The following is an 18,405-nucleotide window of genomic DNA, read 5'->3' on the forward strand; positions in this document are numbered from 1 at the left end:
GTATCCTCCGTATGGCTCATTTAATAAAACATGATCAGACAGCCACACGATGCCTCGTATCGATTGCAAGACTGAAATGGAAAGAAGACCCCGGAAAGAAAAACAAAAGGCCTAGGTCGCAAAATAACAACCATATGAATCCCCTTAAGTGCGCCAATATGCAATGCAGTCGTGGTCGTGCGTCACAGCATGCTCAGACGGCGGTCTGTACATGTATGATAGAAAAATGTGTAGAAAGAGTGCGGCGAAGAGGGGTATCACTCGTCAAAAACGCATAACCCATCGAATAGACAGACACGTGTCAATGACTGGAAAAAGGCGGAATCGAGGGAAGAGAAAAAAAAAAAAGGAAGTCAGAAGGTGAAGGTGGTAGTTGGGGGTGCTTCTACCATCCCTTTACATGGTATTCCCACGGCCCGAAGTCGGTATAATGATTAAATGAGCCATTCTTCGTGACATCCTTGTCAGGGGCTGCTTTTGCGGAGGCTCCATTCGCGACGCCAGCATTCCGTTGGGATGCTTGTCCCTTTGGTGCCCCCTTGGGCTCGGGATACTCTTGTAGGTTCGCCATATCATGGGTTGTGTGTCGTCGCTTCAGGAAAGCGTTTGCGGTCGCACTCTTCTGCTGGCGCTCCCAGAGCAGGTGACGTCTCAACGACTCGGTCAATTCTGTGGCAAGCATGTTTCTCCGTGTAGTTCGTGGAGAGTGTGCGACCGACTGTGGCGACGGCTTCACAATGATCGGCTTCGACCGGGGAACATCGGGACCACGCATTGTCAAGCTCTCCTCCTCATCTTCAGGTGGCGAGGCAGGGATGGACGGTCCATTAGGTGATGTTAAACGCGAGCGCTGGAGGGCGGGGCTGGAGCGTGATGTTGGCCCCTGCATCTTGGTAGGCTGGTGCATCATCATTGTAAGAAGGGAACGACGCGAGACCAGGTTAGGCTTGGAGTCAACCCGCTGGAAGAGCTCCCTTTCCTCGACGCTGGACCTTCCACTCTCCGTCACAGAGTCTTCCCAATCCGAATCCTCGTCCTCCTCAATAGCACTCTCTGAAACTTCATCCTCAGTCTCAATTGCATCCTCATCATTGTCGTACGACCTCTCGCTGATGGGTTTGATGATTCCAACTTGTTCTTGAAACGAAGTCACTTTCTTCGATGGGCTCGGGTTGGAGGTTGCCGACTTGCTAAGCTCGTTAGAAAGTGAGCTGCGGTGTGGCTTTTGTATCGATATCCGGTCCTCGAACGAGCTTTCATCATCGTCCCCAGAAGAACCACCAAGTGTGAACATGCCACCCTTCTTCTTGAAAGGCGTGGGTTTCAATTGCGCTGGCTGCTGCGCTGGCCCAGGATCGGCCGCTAATCTTGGCTGCGACCGGTACGATGAGGAAACGAGCGAAGGAGAAAACCCACGCACGACACTAGCAGACTTCATTAAGCAGGATCTAGATGGAAGCACACCGGAGGACGAAACACTGGTGTCAGAAGCATTGACGTTCGCGGCGTCGCTATCGTTACCCTCCGGCGCGGTCGTCGAACATGATTCCGTGGAATGAAGAGCTTGTTGGTTGAAAGACGGGAAAGACGGAGTGCGTTTGGCAGTGGATTCCGAAGGTGGTGTCGGGGAGGGTGTCGACGGTCGCGGGGTGAGGTCGACCACCGGAGGGGCGACTGTAGTCATTGGTGGGGCGAGAGGCTCGAGATTTTTCTTCTCTTTGATGTTAAGCACCATGCGCTCTAAGCCGAGTGACGTGATGTGCTTTTCTTTTCCACGGCCTAGATACGAGAACGAGTCTTCGCGGACAACGGCCGGCTTGAGATCACATCTAGCACGCTTGATATGACTCTCAATTCTCTCGGCTTGTTCTGAAGCAGCAGACTCAACGCTGGCAGAAAGTTCGGGAAGGTCACCAGCTTCTGAGCGAAGGAGCGGCAATACGGACGTATCGCTGGACTTGTCCGGCTCCACACAGAAGGTTTCACGTGTCCAGAGTCTCCAGCTCAGATTCTCCAACCGACGACCTTCTTCCATATAATCGGCACATTTTGAAAATACTATAATAAGAACACACATGTCAGTCACTAATCGCCTTATGCTCGCACCAATGTTCTAGAACATACCCATCCACATGCCATGAAGACTCTGCGCATTAGCCGTGTCAACGTTGTGTATTTTTGCCGCGTCCACAGTTAGGACAGGAGTTGATAAACGCGAAGGCATGATAGCGACGCCACAATTTCTGAATTATGACACTTCTTTTCCTTGACAAGATAGCTTTCTGTTGGTCTTTTCGGGGTCGCCGTCTCCCCCGATCGTGGTCGCACGGCGCGAGAAACTCGAAAGAAGTATTTCCCCTGATCGCAATATTTCGCAAAAAAGCCTGACCTCGTGAATGGTTCTGCAGATTGTCCTGCAGAAAATTGATTGAACCGTTTATGGCACCCTAGCTGTCGTCTCGTCAAATGCCTATGCAAAGACACAGCTCCTCACGATTCCTCAATCGACTTGTCTGGAGCGAGAGATAGTTTGTAAGACGCAATCCAGACGCACGTATGGTGGTCGCGGTGATAACAAGCAGCCAAACGAACGTAATTCCTTTGCCTCTTAGGTACCCTTGTGTGTTCTAAAACTCGCCGTGTGAACTGTGTGCGGAGAAGGATTCAAGCGGTCGATTAGTCGGTTGAGTATAGAGACGGCGATGTCAGCGTGAGATACGGTCGTACCGAGCGGGTGTAGAAGACGACAAGTCTGAGGTAGCCTGGAGAAGGAGGGAGGATAGAGGTGAAAAGAATTGCACTGGAATATGGGGAGAGTAAAAGGTGGAGGAGGGAGGAGTGGAAGGAGAGAAAACGGACAATAGTTCGTTTATGGGGGAGGGTCAGAAGAGCGTGTGCAGTATGTACGAGATGGTAACGGTACAAGGGGAGGAAGACAGGGAAAAAGAAATCGAGGATGGCCACACATAGAAAGGTTCGCGAGGGTACCGAGGGACAGGTTGAACTACGGTGACGGGTGATGGGATGGGGGCGGTAAGTACAGTACAATAATAATGGAAAGATACTAGCCCAAGTTACTTTTTCTTTTTTTAATAATTTTTTTGGATTAATTATTATTTAATAATTGAGTTACTCCTTTCATTTTCGCCCTATTGCTGTGTATCACTTCCGGAGTATTCCCGTGGGTCACCTGGTATGAAATACCATGTCATTACCAGAAGTAATTTTACCGGTCTGTTTCCGGAGTTCCACCCCAAAAAGAAAGTACAGAACTTTTTGGCACAAGAATTCTTACGTACTAAGTCATGGAGCTTTTTCTTCTTGTGACAGAGCTACCTAAGGTAAGTACGGAGTAGGTAAAGCCACAATACACAAGGTAGTACCTTAGGTACAATATTCCCTGCAAGTTAATGGAAATTGACCCCAGTGAACGTAGCTTCCCTGCATTCAGATGGAGTCACATTGACACATGACTAGATCCTTCACAGTTCCTTATTTATTTTCTTTTTCCGTTTCTATGAGCCTTAATCTGAACTCAATGATCAAGACATCATTATTATGATAATTAGTGATAGTTACTATGAATTATGATACAGAGAAATGCTAAAAATATCAAGGGTGATGCCAGAAGCATCAAGGTACCAGGAGGGAAATAAGATGGTGGCAGGGTAAGGTACCTCAGCTTCCTCATAGACAAGTCAAACAAAAGATCTTCTTGTCCTGTGACCTGCTCTGCTGCTGAGTAAGGACAGGATATCTTCCAGGAGCAGTCACTTGACTTAGGAATGGGTCCATATCGATAGGCGCTGGTCCAACCAAACCAACCATTAGGTACTGCCAATTATTGCAATATATCTATCTCTCCACATATTCTAAACGGAACACAAGCCTCATTCTAGCCCAGTGCTGCCTATGTATCTATCAACTTCTTCTGCATATTGAAGCGAGGCTTTCGCTATTGTCAGAGGAGCTCATTGATCACCATGGCTGATAGTTGACACGCCACATCCCTTCCTCAGGGGCGGTTTATCAGTCCTGCTGACTGTCCCTTGTGAATGATGTTCAAGTAAACTATTTTTGCCACGGAATTTGCGCCTTTCGTTGCTACCTCAAGGATCACATTTTCCAGTAAGGTGCTTTGTTTGTTTTATTCGGACCGTCCATTAATCCTTGGCAAGTTTTGTGGCATCTAGGCTCTAGGCCACTCAGTCTCCCTTCTTTTCTCCATATTTTCCCCGGATATTTGGTGGATATTTTCCGTCCATATGACCTGTTGACGGCTCAGGTTAATGATCCCGGCTGAAATGGATTGGTGTTTGCTCGTCCTCCTTACTGCTATTAGCCGGTGGTATGTAAGTTTTATCTACGTTCTGTTCCAAACGTAGCTGCATACCGGGGAAGTCTGGAAGTGTTCCGATCTGGCTGATCCTCCTTCCCGGTTCTTATAGATTATTTGAGGCGTCTTATGTTTGAAAGCAATCAAAAATTTAGAGATTTGACGTGGCTAGGGCCAATAACCTCTCCATATCCCATGTTCTAGGAGGCATATAGCCGATGCTCACAGAATGTTCCTCTGTCTTCTTTGAACCATTGATATTTTGAAGTGCTGGTCAGAGCATTAATTGCAGTATCGGTCTCCTGTACCAATGATTTCTCCTCAGATGTTGACGCTGCTGATCACATAGTGTAAGCCATATCCCCAAATGGCTCACACCTGAAGACACTGGGATTTAATCCCCACACCCGGACATCTGTCATATTGAGGTCAAAAGGTTCGAACAAGTTCCAAAGCAGCTCATTTAGTGTCAGCAGGAGTCACAAGGTACCATGTTCGCTGGCGGCCATTGACAACTAGATCTGGAAGTAGATCATGCTATCGAAGCTCCATTAGGAGCGACCGTTGAGAGGGCAGTATGCCATCCAAAGAAGCTCCTGGCCGCTCTTGATTGATATTGGTTAGCATGCCTAGGTAGCTCAAATCGGCCAAGCACAAATACAAGCGGCAATTCCCCTAGAAAGATAGTCCCGAGTACAGGGATCATGTCAACCGCCTAGAATTACCATCGTCGAAGTAGTAAGTAGCACTAGTAGTACGGAGTACAGGCACACGTTTCGACGATCATGTGATGTCCTACAACTCAGCCTAGATCCCAGGAGCACCTGATGGATGAGTTGTACGACTTAGTACATTTTCGCCTCTCTTCGATCTCTCCTCTTGTATGGAGATAGCGTCAGCCACATGATGCTTTGCAATGCCATGCTAGCCGCCAACCAGCTTCAATACTCTCGTCTCCTGAGCAGGCGCGAAATGAAGAGGAGAGGAAAACGTCCATCTCTGAACAGAGAGTGGTAGGCTCGGCCCGAATAGAGCTAAGTTTCGCTCTGTTGTCGACTAATTACGTAGCAGTTTGCATTCCCAACAGTAGAACCTAGTTGCTATTAGCTGATCGAGTCGCCGTGGACATGTTGAAAGTTCCAATAGTTCCTCTAAAAAGGCAGAGTAACGATTCGGAACTTGTCCATGAGACGAGTCCTAATGACTGATCCGCAAGCGTAGAAGCGGGCCATAATGTCCAACATTCATAGTAAGATGACAGGCTGATTCACGCAGGACAATACTAAAGTCAAAGTATGTCATCGCGGCGCCAAAACTAGTCTGAAGACTCTGTTGAGAACAACATCCACATGTATGAAGATGACTTGCATCCAGGGCCCCTAGAGGCCTTCAATCGTCTCCACGATGACCGAGTTCTGTCCAGCTGCCCATATTTCGCGCATATAGATTGTTCCACTGTGGCGATGGAGCGGAGCCACGTAGCTAGCTGTCTCTCATCATGTCAGGCGTGCTGCAAGCCTTCAGAACCACTCGGGAAGAAGATAGACAGGAACTAGGAAGGTGACTATGATATCAGCAGGTAGAGTATGTTGTGGAAGCCTTGGAACTACTAGATTATCGTTTGGATCCAAATCTTAAACGAAGATAATTGAGTATAAGGTTTGGAAACTGGGGTTTCATCGGATGGTTTCGCCATATGGATCCTCCGCATTTTCCCCATCAAGCAAAAATAATCAGGTTTAGCCCCGAATGGACCGACGGTACGGAGTAATAATGAGGTCGATAAAGTGTCTCTTACCTCATGATCTCGAAGATATCAATACTCTTTGGAAAACAACATGGAACTTTACGATGAGCAACTCTCCAATAAGCGAGATACGGCTAGGGAATTTACTACTAGACAAGTAGAATGCCCTACTCTGTACTCCGTGCTCCATATGGAATTCCAGTAACACCAACGTGTTGACTCCTCGACAGCCAGGCTAGGTGCTCCGTGATTCGGCACCAGACCATAGCATCCGCCATCAAGACGATGGAAATAATTACCGCGGTATGAAGGATGATAAGAACCGGAAAGACGTACCTCTCTAGCTATCATTCGGAATGACGAGGACTCATAACTGAGCTATTCACTTCGACTCTGCACAGCGACGGAAGCCCCCGACCCTGGTACCAACCAACCTCAAGTCTTGGCGTGAAGCAACCACAGTGAAATGGAAAGTGAGGCACTTGAGGCGCCACAGAAGGATTCACCTCGGCAAGAGGAAAACCTCACCCCGACCATAACAGGTTAGAACAACGAAGCTGAATACTGTCTTTCAGCATCGATTACGGAGTCCTGCCTGCAGTGATGTTGCTGAGTTCTTTTAGACGTGGGGGCAAAAGCTCAACCTGTGTCAATCTCAGTGGCGAAACATAGAGGTCACAAGAACATCTCCTTTGTCACATGATGCGAGGTCGACCCGCGGCATTTACCTTACTTTTTCCTTTCCGTTTTGAACTTTGTAATTTTCCGTTKCCCAATGGGGAAGTCAGAGCTAAAATCGAAAGAGCTCCGTGTTTCCATTGTCTGGGTTCATGGTCAATCTGAATCGGTCCTAAGGAACCTGAAAAGGGGTCGAGAGGCATGTGGTATTGTCACCAAAGTTACGGGATGTTCTCCTACCAATCTTGTATTTGTTTGTTAAGAAAGGGCTTTGGAGTATCATTTGGCATGGCAACATTGTGACAGTTAACGGCCCCTTAGCAGGTAAAACTTGTATATGTTCGAAGTACTGAGTACTGGCTATTGTTTTAGAGCTGAGAGTACCTACTCATAGCTGTACTCTCAGAAGAATGTCACAGGCCCTAGGGATCCTAGGCATTGAGTCAGTTAAGGTATCACTAGTAGCACAGCATAGGATGCCGTGATGATTCATTATGCTTCCTAGTCAATCGTCGTTTAGCCCCATGAGTGACTCAATTGCGCTGTACAATGATCCCAACCAGCTCACATAAGCCTGAGGGCCCTGCAACACATGCAGAGTATCAAGTTCACAAGACCACCACCTTACAGAAGCCGTTCGAGCGATGAGGCGCCAGCAAGCCCTCGCCAGCACTTCACGTCGCAAACTCGATTTGCTACCGAATGCTGCGGGCACCGGTCAAAGAATTGGTTCGCGGGAGACGATCTGCGGTAGTTCAATCTGAAAGGGACTAACTATGTAGGTGTGTGTAAGTGGCTTGAACTTGGCGCCATGCGTGCTGTTCAACCGTTCCGAACAAAGGACTGAGCCAACTGTTATCTTCAAGACCACCATGGGATTGCGTTCCGTATCTGCTTCGCTCTCGATAAGACACGGCAGAAACAATAATGGTGTCTGAATTATGATAATGATGGCGCCCCCTGGCCTTGAAGACTGAATGTGGTACGTATGCGCCTAGTCTACTCTATAGTCCATACATTCCGTGGCTGATTCCAAGAGCGGATACATCCAGCCCTATGCAAAGGACATCATCAGGTCCCGAAATTCCTTCGGAAAGAGGTTTCAATCCCTACGTTTTCATTTCTTGAACATGCAAAGGGCAAAGCTTGGGTTGCGCACAGATATCAATATTATCCGGGGATCGTCGTCAAAAGACTCAAAACCAATGGCCTAGAATCGACTATCGATTTATCAAGGGATATCGTGTCTTTGTCTGCATGCTTTCATCGCTAGCAAGCTTCAAAGCAAATACCCTGTTCGCAAGTCAGGTGTTCAATAAATGATTCACCTACCCTGCATTCTAGTCATCAGGAATCACAAAACATATAACCGAAATTTAGTTGAAATGGAAGCTGGCCCGTTCCATCGGTTTTCGACCTTCCTTTGTTTCTATGTTTCTGAGCAGTCACATTCCACATATTTCCCAGGCCGCAATCCCCGGAGTCCAAAGTCATGATCAACCCAGCAAGCAACCATGAATGAAAGCAAAGACCGTGTCCTTTACTCCGTGATCACGACACGGAAGCAGATCCGGTGCTGTTAGGAATCCATCCGTTATGTTCGAGAATTCGACTAGCGGACCCCAGAAAAGGTCTATGCGGATCTTGCAGCTTCAACCGCCTCCAAGGAGTTATATTCTACGCAAGGGTCACTTCGCCTGTCCCCGCTCAATCACTCAGTAAAGGACTCTGGATCTTTCCCCCTGGAAATTGAAAGGAATTCCGAAAACCTTCATTCTCACTCAATCGTACATCTGATAGCTGTACATTGAGTCTAGCTAAAGTGTCCCAAGACTGAGCCCGCTATTGGATGAATGTTATTAGGACCGATGTCCCTGTTTGTGTCCGGGGCGAGATCACGTGTGTTTGCCCATGATCTATCCCTTGAATGCCTGTCGTCCCTCAGTCGCCATCAACGGGCGATATCCCGTGAGCAAGTCTAAGCACAGTGTACGGATCAGGATCAACAATGACTGGACTGAAACCCCTAGCTTGATTGAGCACGACTTAAGCTTCCTTTGCTCCTCGGCGCAGAGATGGAGATCGCAGTACGGAGTACTGCGCACCTTCATCCGATCCCTTGAATTAAGTAACCAGATCCCAGCGAAGAAGCTTACGACGTCTGCATGCATTGAATGCAATTAAGAACTGGAAGACCATGCCCGTCTCACCCAGCATCAATTATCTCAAACCAACCAAGGCACCCTCTAACCCCTCTAGCACTGTAGGTCAGGGCTCTCTCACCTGGCTGTCCAGGTACCTGGGAACACAGGTATGTTGACCGTTTCTCCCGTGGATCAAAAGAATCCTCGACCGTGTCGATCGTCCGACGCCTCTACATACCGCTTCGCTCGACAGTCTCTGAGGTAGAGAATCGTACTTTTGTCTCTTTTCCCTTCGGTATTGAAACGTACTGTACTTGTTCCTGCCCGATTCTTACTGACAATCATACCCACCGCACTCGGTACATCCATCACTATGTACGTGGATAGTATCATGCTCCGTGCTACATATTTGGCCTCGCGGCAGTCATAGCCCTACGACGTAGAGAACGCTGTGTCTCAATCAATGCCAGCCCCTGGAAACGGGTCATTTGATTCAAGACCCGGTCAGAAGTTTTCGTATTGTCTATCATGCGCTAAACGCCAAACGCCTTTGCAAGCCACTCTGCCTGCGGATGAAGCATGCAGCAAAGAATCCTTGAAGGCTACTATGAAGAAAAAAGTAAACGCGCAATAGCCTAATCAGGCACCAGGAGAATAGCAGCCGTGGGATTTCTTTTCCATACGACGATAGTGACAGACTAGTGAACAAATCATCGAGGAGCTACCAGGCCATCTGACTTTGATATCGTTTAGCGGGATGAATGTGATTCGTGTTCCTGGACAAATCGGTTGCTTCACGTGGTGAGGGTTGTGTTTCAGGATTTGTTATTGTTTATGCTCTATGGCTATTCGTGAGTATTGGATATATCGACTCGACTCTCTTATGGAGGCAAAGGCATATTGCTCGAGGTGAAATTCGGTGGGTAAATGATAGGTTAAACATTGAGTCAGATACATATCTAGATACTGCCACTATGTATCTCGAAGGATCCCTTCACAAGTACGATACTTCAAAGACCAATCATTTGTACTGGATTCCTTCTGTTCTTGATAATGATGATCCGGTGTTCTTGTTTTTCCACCTATCAATGTACTCAGGAATACCTGCTAAGGAGTAGTGGCTGAATATACATTCAAATATCGTCAATGTGATCCTTTTACATAATTGATCAGACGGCTTTCTTTCGGATGCCCCATTTGACACTTCCGGTGTCAGATCTTCCCTTCAATAATGGAGATCTATCTACTTTCGGAGTACTTCGTGGGGGAAAGTAAACAAAACAAACACATCAATGCACGTACTTCTGATCTGATCTGGGAGAACAGGTCACGGTGTGATTGACAATCCAACCGAGATAAACAAGCACCCGACAAACAAACATTCTTCAAGCCTCTCCAGGGTACAAAGTATCTGTATCCACTTCAAGCATCGCCAGTTAGCCGCCACAAGAGCATCATCCGGCATCGTTGCCTGTCGGAATCAGATCCCCTCACCGCAGTCGTGTGATGGGCGCAACCAGCGGCACTGCTGCAGCGCTGTACACAAAGTAGCGGTATAGATTCCTCGGATTTGGAATGCCAACCATAACGACATTTGATGGATGCACTGCAATGTCAACGCCACACGTACAACGTATCGGTCCCGAGGCTCAGTCCGTTGAATGAGATACTGTGGTCATAATCATAATCATAATCATATTCATCATCGTCACAAGCAGAGAGCATATGGTAGATTGTTCAATTGCGTTCCCGCGGGTCGGGATCATGGTACTCAGCGTGCCGCGAACGGATTCAAGCCACGTCAATAAGCCCATGCCCATGTGACAGGGTATGGTCGAAACCACCACCACCACACGTTTGCGGGATGTCACTGCGCCTACAGAGCACTTCATTTTCGTTTATCGTTCAGGCAGAGATGAGCAATGATGAGAGAAAAACCAAGAGATCAGACTGAGATGAAGAAACCATGGGGCCGGGGCCTAGGCGGGATGTGATGCATTGTGACACCTCGACATGCATTTACCCCAGGTCAGCAAAGCGGTCTGTTGCCCATGATGCTATCATCGTGCCTCCTTTTCGACCCAACAAGTACAACTGACAAGGAGATAATACGGTGTCGACCGATTCGAGTCTAGAACGGAAGATTTGCGTCTGGCGATCTGTCGTACACTGTCTATTGTTACTATATTCGGCACCGGCTGGGATTTTGCTTTTTCCTCCATGGTACAGGGGTACATGGACAAGCATAATAAATCCAAGCGCCTGGTCATCTGAACACCTGAAATTTCCTTCGGGTACGATAGTCTGGCGATATGACCTTTTCTTTTGCTATCGTGTCTGAATCTTCGCACCCGAGATAGGCGTCCAATATTACAAGGTACTTGGATGATGCTGGTAAGCGGTCGCTTCGGAAGGCATCTGTCGTTTCCATGATTTGCTGTCCGTAAATGTTTCTATCCGATTACTGTGCTGGACATTGACGCCTCCATTATACATCTCGATAACTGCCGAACTGACTCATCAGACGCATTCGTGCTTTCGATCGGTCTAGAACAACAGCCTTCGATATGGAGGTTCCATTGGTGCCTCTGACCATCCTTTGTTCCACATCGCCATACTCCTGTCAAGATTTGTTGTCATGTTCATATCTGTCATGATTCATGATCATTTCGCCGCGCCATGCAGTTGACATTTCCTCTTCAGTCTCTCTGCTGACCGCAACTCCGGGCCATGACACCGCTGCGCGAGGTCTTTGCGCCGTCCTTCACGCAGGCGGCCCAAGTCAAACAATGGCACACTTTAGTCCTTTGAAGATGATTCTAGGTATTGTAGAGGTTGAATCACGGACTGTTTACGCCAGTTTGAACGGTGAAGACGGTTGAGCACTTGGGCCATATCTGTGTAGCGCTGTATTACCCTGACTGGGCGTAGTCTATACAGGGAGACGAGAAAGACAAGAGATTGCGAGTAGACACTGGTAAATCCATCTTCGATAGACTAGATGTCAGACTGCTTAGAATGTCTCTGCTTCTACCCAAACTCTGGATCGACTGCACGGTTGTAGATTATACTGACGTCTTTCTGACTTCGACACCAGCCCTAAGTTCCTCCTGGCCGCATATTTGTGTACAGATTCCACAGGACTCAAGGGTTTTACTAGATTATGGATATCATGATATTCAGCGACAACGCCATACTGGCCTTATGAATGAATTCAGTGCAAGTGTGTTGAAATCACTTGCAAAAGCATTAGCATCTTGCGTGCGCAACTAGGCTTTCCATACAGACTCTCTTTCAAAGCCATTCACTGATCCTGATCAGGTATCTTTATCTGCTCATTCACTGGGCTGCCACACCGCATTGATGAGCTTTTGAGGCGTTATACCTTCCTGGAGAATCTCCCCTCCAATCCATCTTCCCTGCCAAATAGCCATATCCCACCTTCGTCGTTATACGGCCTTCTTATCTCTCATTCAAACTGCACGTTGTCAAAATGTGGGTGTCCGATGGCTGAGAAGAGTCCAGCTCCGAAGCGACTATGGGACTGGGGAAGTTTCGATGCGGCTCAGACAGTATCCGCAAAGCCCTAGACACCAAAATAGCGCCTGTTGAGAGTCTGAAGGAGCTCCCCACTGTGTAAATGGATGACATCGATGATGAACTCCAGTGGATTATTGACGGAAAGGAAAACTAAGCACCCCAGTTGATGGACCTCAATCGCTGGCAAACCGAACGAGGCAATTACAGCGGGATGTCTAGCTCTCGTTGATGAAGAAATAGGTAATGCCCTACAGGCTATTCCAAATTACCGCTTCAAGTGGAAGGCAGTTGAGTATTCATTGCCAAAGTCACCTTTCCATCATCAACCTGGTTGCTTTTCGTCGGTGCAGCACTGCCTTCGCACTTTGGCCACAACTTTGGCCCAACAATGACCGAGAGCCGTCCTAGATTGAGTGCATCCTCGATGCGAAGAAGTCCATTCTTTGTAGCCACCACAGGCCTGCAGGGTTAAGGTCATTTCTACCGGCCACGGTGGCCCGCCGAGACGGCGCTGTTCTCAACGCAAAGAAGGGTATGTGCATTCCTCCTTTTCCTTCTTCATGGTAGCTAATGATACCAGTTGCCTTTCATGGCAAGCTAGCCGCGACCGATATAAGCGTCATGAAGCTTATGAACCATGTGAGGGAGGTCGACTGGGCTTCAGATATAACTGGCGAACCAAAGAAAAGGCAGCTCAACGCCCAAGGCCACTCATCCACCCTCCTTCTCCAAACGCGTGGACTAGTCGATCCCGATCCCTGCACCTCAGGCGCGAAGAAGCCGGCTCGTTTCCAAAGATGCGCAGTCGCTCCCACCCACAAAGGCAAAGCCCTGCATCTCAGAGCGTGCTCGAATTGCATCGGTCGAATAAGGGTCCTCGCTGCTCTCTTGGCCTGCCCTCCACTTCGCATCATTGGGACCAGCAACTTGACGAGTAAGTCTCATTCCTGTCATGGGTTGATCTCCGCTGACCGGGACAGTTCCACTATTCGCGACTGTGGGCTCTCGTTTCTTGATGGCTACGGCCCAAAGCTTTCAGACATGCCAGTTGCCGAGGAGGATTTGATGTCGACGACGTTGCTCGCGATTCTTCTCGAAAAACACTCGCTCCCGCGCTCATGAACAAAGGATCTCCAGTTACCACCATTGCCAATCGCCAGGACAAGGATCAACCTCTGAGGCACCAGAGCCGGCTATCACAGCTACAATTAATATGACGACGCAAGACTTCCATCTGCCGTCTGCCCAAGTCGACTTGTTGGAAGGTGATGCCCCGACTGGCTGCCATGAGTATACATCAGGATGCCTGTTCAGCCTGATGGCTGGACAGGCTTGGTTGTCGAGCTCGGGATATCGCGACCATTACGCAAACTGCGTGAAGATGCGAAATGGTGGTTTGAGAACTCAGGGGTGATGTCAGGACCCTGCTTATGCTCGCCATAAGGAAGAAAGAAGAACTCATTGAAAAATGGCAGCTTGTGCCGCCGATGCATCCGCTCCTGTCACCAAACCGTAGGTTGATAGCCTATGGAAGCAGCCAGCACTGCATCCTCGCTTTACTGCGCACAGGAAGTGGTAGTAACAGCAGATCTCTTCACTCTTATTACCAGTGGTTGGTTGGAGTCATGGTTGGTCGGAGTCACAGGGTTTAAAACCACTCAGCATGTTCAAGAAAAGGTACACTTTATTTTTCAATATGTGAACACAAACCCATGACTCCATTCGAGGAACCCGTCCTACGCGGTTTTTGCAAACGTGCCTCAAACTTTGGTCAGGGAATCACTCGATCAACCGTGCCTTCTTGGTCCGAACAGAGCTCGAGTCTTCTATGATGAAAACTCAGACCCTTAATTCCCAAACGTCCCAGCGCTCCTCGTGAGCTCGCAAAAAGGCTTTTCACTAGAAGAATTGAGAGTACGACGGCGTCCATGGGTTGAGCCCAGGTGCTCATATTCTGTCATTGCTACCCATCAGTGAAAATTCTGTGGTAAAATGTATTTATTTTGGACATGAACACATCAAAGGCAAGCTCTGACCATCTCAAAGCTCAAGACGGCGGTCACACTTGCTAGTTCTGACATACGTCCATCAGGACTAGCGACGTAGAAGTCATATCTATGGAAGTTCTCACATAGATGTAGATGTAGATGTAGACTGTAGAAGACTGGTGGTGGATCTCCAGGCTAGCGTCGGTGGATCTTGGCAGTCCCACACATGATCGGGAGTCCGTGATGCCGATACTCCGACGGCCAAGGACGGAACATGACCAACCTTGCGTTCAGATTTTGACCTCCAGATCGTCTACATCGAGACATTAATACTGTCTGATGTTTGTCTTTTGGATAAACATTGCTACATCTTGGATAGCAGACTATTCAAAGAGACCCCGGGGCTGCTCCATGGTGGGTTCGGTCAAAGAACTGCGGAGCACCAAGTTATCACATCCCAACCGCTTCAAACTAAACAGCTGACCAGTTGGTTCGGTGCATTTCCTTTTATATAAGATTAAAACTTTTGCCTAACAGCTGAACTTTCTCTTTTAACACTTCCCCCATTGAGGCCTCGCGGCTTCCTAATCAGGCTTCCGGCACGTCCGGGTCCATAAATCCTGCTGATGACAGCAGAAACACGCTGCCTGGTTTAACAAAACCATGCAGAACTTATCAGTGGCAGCTGAGAGCGGTCTTTCTATGGGGCCGCTGGACGGTCATGCAGGTATCCATCAAGCACCAAGATCTAAGGACCATCATAATGTGAATCGAATACGTAACTCTCTGGTAAGAATCATCCGAATTTCTCGCTCCGGTATAGAAACGGCATTGATCAAAGTTGTCTCACCAGGTCTGCGAAGCTTGCTACAAGAGCAAGATAAAGTGTGAGCCTGATGCCTCCAACACATCTTGTAAGCAATGTACACGTTGTCGCATTCCATGCGAACTCTCTTCCCGGAAGGAGAAGCAGGAGCGTAGAAAAAGGTAAGCGTGCAGCAGACCGAAGCAATTCTCAGTCTCCCACTTTACGATAAGCGGTACACGGCTGACAGATCTAGACGCGTGTATGTAAAGGCTCTGAAAGAGCGCTTGGAAAGGATGGAGTCGCTTCTCAAAGCCGCTGGTCTCCTGGACGAGGAGAATCTTACACCTCCGGAAACCAGCAGCGATGATGATATGTCGATCGGAGACGACGGAATTGAAGCCGAAAGTGACGATGATCTCTCAAGTACGCCGCCACATAACTCGAGTGAGCACAAGGTTCGGATGTCGAAGTCGGCCAATCAGCAGTCGGAACTTGAGCCATCTAGCAAGCTTTCAGGTACTGGGGATAGCCAGCATGTTTCCATAATTCGATCGGATAACAAGGCTGACTCCTTATACTATGGTATGTCGTTCCTCAAGTATCCTGAGCCTTTCGCACTCCCTAAGATTCTGACCCGTTGCAGGACGTTCTTCCTCATTGTCCATTTTATCCAGAGAAGGAATTGAGTGGATTAAGAACAAGACCGGTGAAGTGAACTTCCTTCGTATGCTAGTTTCAGACACAAAGCACGATAGTCCATGGGACTATTGGCGGCCTGACGTCTTCCACGATGTCTTTGCCTCGAAGGTCTTCAAACCTCTTCCGCCCCGAGCGGAGGTATTTTCCTTGTTGCGCGATTATTTTCGAACAATTAATCGCTTGTTCCCGCTCTACCATGAAGCCTCTTTTATGGAAATGGTGGAATGGCAGTATACACAGCAGACTTGCGATGACGCTGCTCGGTGGGCCAGCATCAATGTCATTCTCGCCTTGGCCTATGAATACAGATACTCAAATAGTCTCAAATCGGAAAAGGACAAAGAAAGAGCGTGGCTTTATTATAAGAACGCCATGTCGGTTTTCGCTGAACTGACGCTGCGCCGGACTGATATGCTAAGTGCACAAGCCCTCCTTGGCATGGCGCTTTTCCTTCGCGGTAATTCCGGCACTCAGTCAGCAATGCCTTTGATAACAGCAGCCATCAGAACGTGCCACCGACTGGGTCTCCATCGTGACACTCCGCAGCCTCACCTTGCCCCAGCGGAGCAGGAGCAGAGGAAAAGGGTCTTCTGGATCGCCTTTGTTCTAGACCAGAGGTAAGATCAAAATTATCAGCTTCCTTACTGTCATGACTGTTCGAAGCTGATATACGATGGTAATGCAGTACATGTATACGAACTGGAAATGCGCCAACCCAGCATCCCGACGATTTTGACGTCGACATCCCGGCTGTTGATCCCGAAAATGATCTCTTGCTAAGCGATAACAAGCCATTTTTCCAGCAACTTTGTCAACTCACCATCATCAAGGGTCGTATATACACGAAGCTTTATTCTGAAAAAGCCTTGCAGAATAAGACCGCAGCTGAAATCATCAAGATCGTGAAGGAACTTCACGCTGAACTCGAAGAATGGAGGGCGGCGAACACGTTTGATGATCAATTGAAACAGGGAGCGGCAGGCGAGGATTTTCTGCGAGGATTTGCGTCCGCTGGCATGCAGTTCGTCTACTTCAACTCTTTGATCTTGATCCATCGGATGCCGCTAGTCATTCACTTTATCTACCGACAACGTCTCGCAAATGGAGGTCCGGCATCTGACGATGCCAATTTGATCCTTCGAGAGTCGTCCTCCTCCATTGCTCTTTGTTCAGAGGCTGCTCGGGATACATTGAGGCTCGTTAATAATCTCCCATGGGGTGATATAGCATGGATATGGTAAGGCAACGATCGCATCGGGCACCTGTTTATCTCCATTTCGATGCTCACTATTCGCACAGGTCTCTTCTATATTACGTGTTTCTGGCCGGTTTGACAATTTTCATAAATATTCTACGAGACTCGCGGTACCCTAACGCCAGGGAGGACATTCAATCGCTCAACATGGCGTCGACATTCTTCGCCACGCTGACCCCCGGCGATGGGCCCTCCAACTACGCCCGGTTCATGACGCAAATGAGCGCAAACTTTGAACGAATAGCCAGATCTGTCGTAGAACGAGATCAAAAGGCAACCAAACTCAGCCAAAAAGCAAATGCTCGTGCATCAATAACCAGATCAGAAGCCCACGATCTCGCGTCAGACGAGCAACAAAGCCTGCGACACCAACCAGCAGAAGCGCCAAAATCATCTCCTTCATCTTCTCCTGTCCACTCGCCATCAATCATCGATATTCCGCATCTCCCGGGTCTTCCCCGCATCAACTCTTCTGGCTACGTGGTGCCCGACAGCAGCCCTCCAGCGTCCGATGACCTCCAACCCTTAAGTCCTAATCCTCCACTCCAAAATACCTGTCAGAACGCCGCAGCGTCAGCTGAATCATCCGTGTCCCCCGAAGGATTCAATAATCCTACCTATCCTTTTGACGCTTTCCTCCCACTCCCGGTAGCCAACCACATCCCTCAAAGCGATTTCTGGCAAACCATTCCGGTAGCGGACTGGGGACTCCCCAATTCGGATCAGTTCAGTGACGATCCCTACTTACAAGGCTTCTTTCAAGGAACGGCGCCGTCCTTCACAGCAACAACTACCACAGCGCCGTCAGGCAATGTTCATTCGGCTTTCTTTAACATGGGGTTCTCTTCTGAAAACCCGAGTCAATTTGCTGACGATCAGGGTCCGGGTCAGACCGCCTGGCCCGGGGAAGGGTTTGCAAACCCATTCCCTTAATATGGAGTTGGGTTGCGCGTTCTTAATGTATTAAAGTTGTATACAAGCAACACGACATGTGACGACATATTATCCTGAATATAATCTTTATGAATGACGCGATCAGCAATACATACTTTCTACTCTCGAAATTTGCCGATTCGAACATCATAGCAAGCTTTCCATGTACAAATGAGATATCTTCAGGAAGGCCGTTCAATCAACAAACGCCGACCCTGAAACGAAAGATCTCCGAACACCTATGTACAATCACGTTTGGCCCTTCAATTACGCAATC

The 18,405-nt window shown here is 48.4% G+C and overlaps 2 protein-coding genes across 2 annotated transcripts; one reads left to right on the top strand and one right to left on the bottom strand.

Annotated features, from left to right (window-relative positions):
• Window positions 1–385: 385 nt before the first annotated feature.
• Aspvir_001273 (uncharacterized protein) lies at window positions 386–2,224 on the bottom strand (the record flags this gene model as incomplete). Its single annotated transcript, XM_043266399.1, has 2 exons — window positions 386–2,058; window positions 2,125–2,224. 2 exons carry the CDS (start codon window positions 2,222–2,224, stop codon window positions 386–388), a joined length of 1,773 nt encoding a protein of 590 aa, XP_043122334.1.
• Window positions 2,225–15,534: 13,310 nt separating this feature from the next.
• Window positions 15,535–18,128, top strand: Aspvir_001274 (transcription factor domain-containing protein; the record flags this gene model as incomplete). The annotated part of the gene is made up of 4 exons (XM_043266400.1): window positions 15,535–15,823; window positions 15,885–16,557; window positions 16,626–17,177; window positions 17,240–18,128. The coding sequence occupies 4 exons, from the start codon at window positions 15,535–15,537 to the stop codon at window positions 18,126–18,128; spliced, it is 2,403 nt and encodes an 800-aa protein (XP_043122335.1).
• Window positions 18,129–18,405: the final 277 nt, after the last annotated feature.

This window comes from Aspergillus viridinutans (genome assembly GCF_018404265.1).
Source record: "Aspergillus viridinutans IFM 47045 DNA, scaffold_1, whole genome shotgun sequence".
In the NCBI taxonomy this organism is placed as follows: Eukaryota; Fungi; Ascomycota; class Eurotiomycetes; order Eurotiales; family Aspergillaceae; genus Aspergillus; species Aspergillus viridinutans.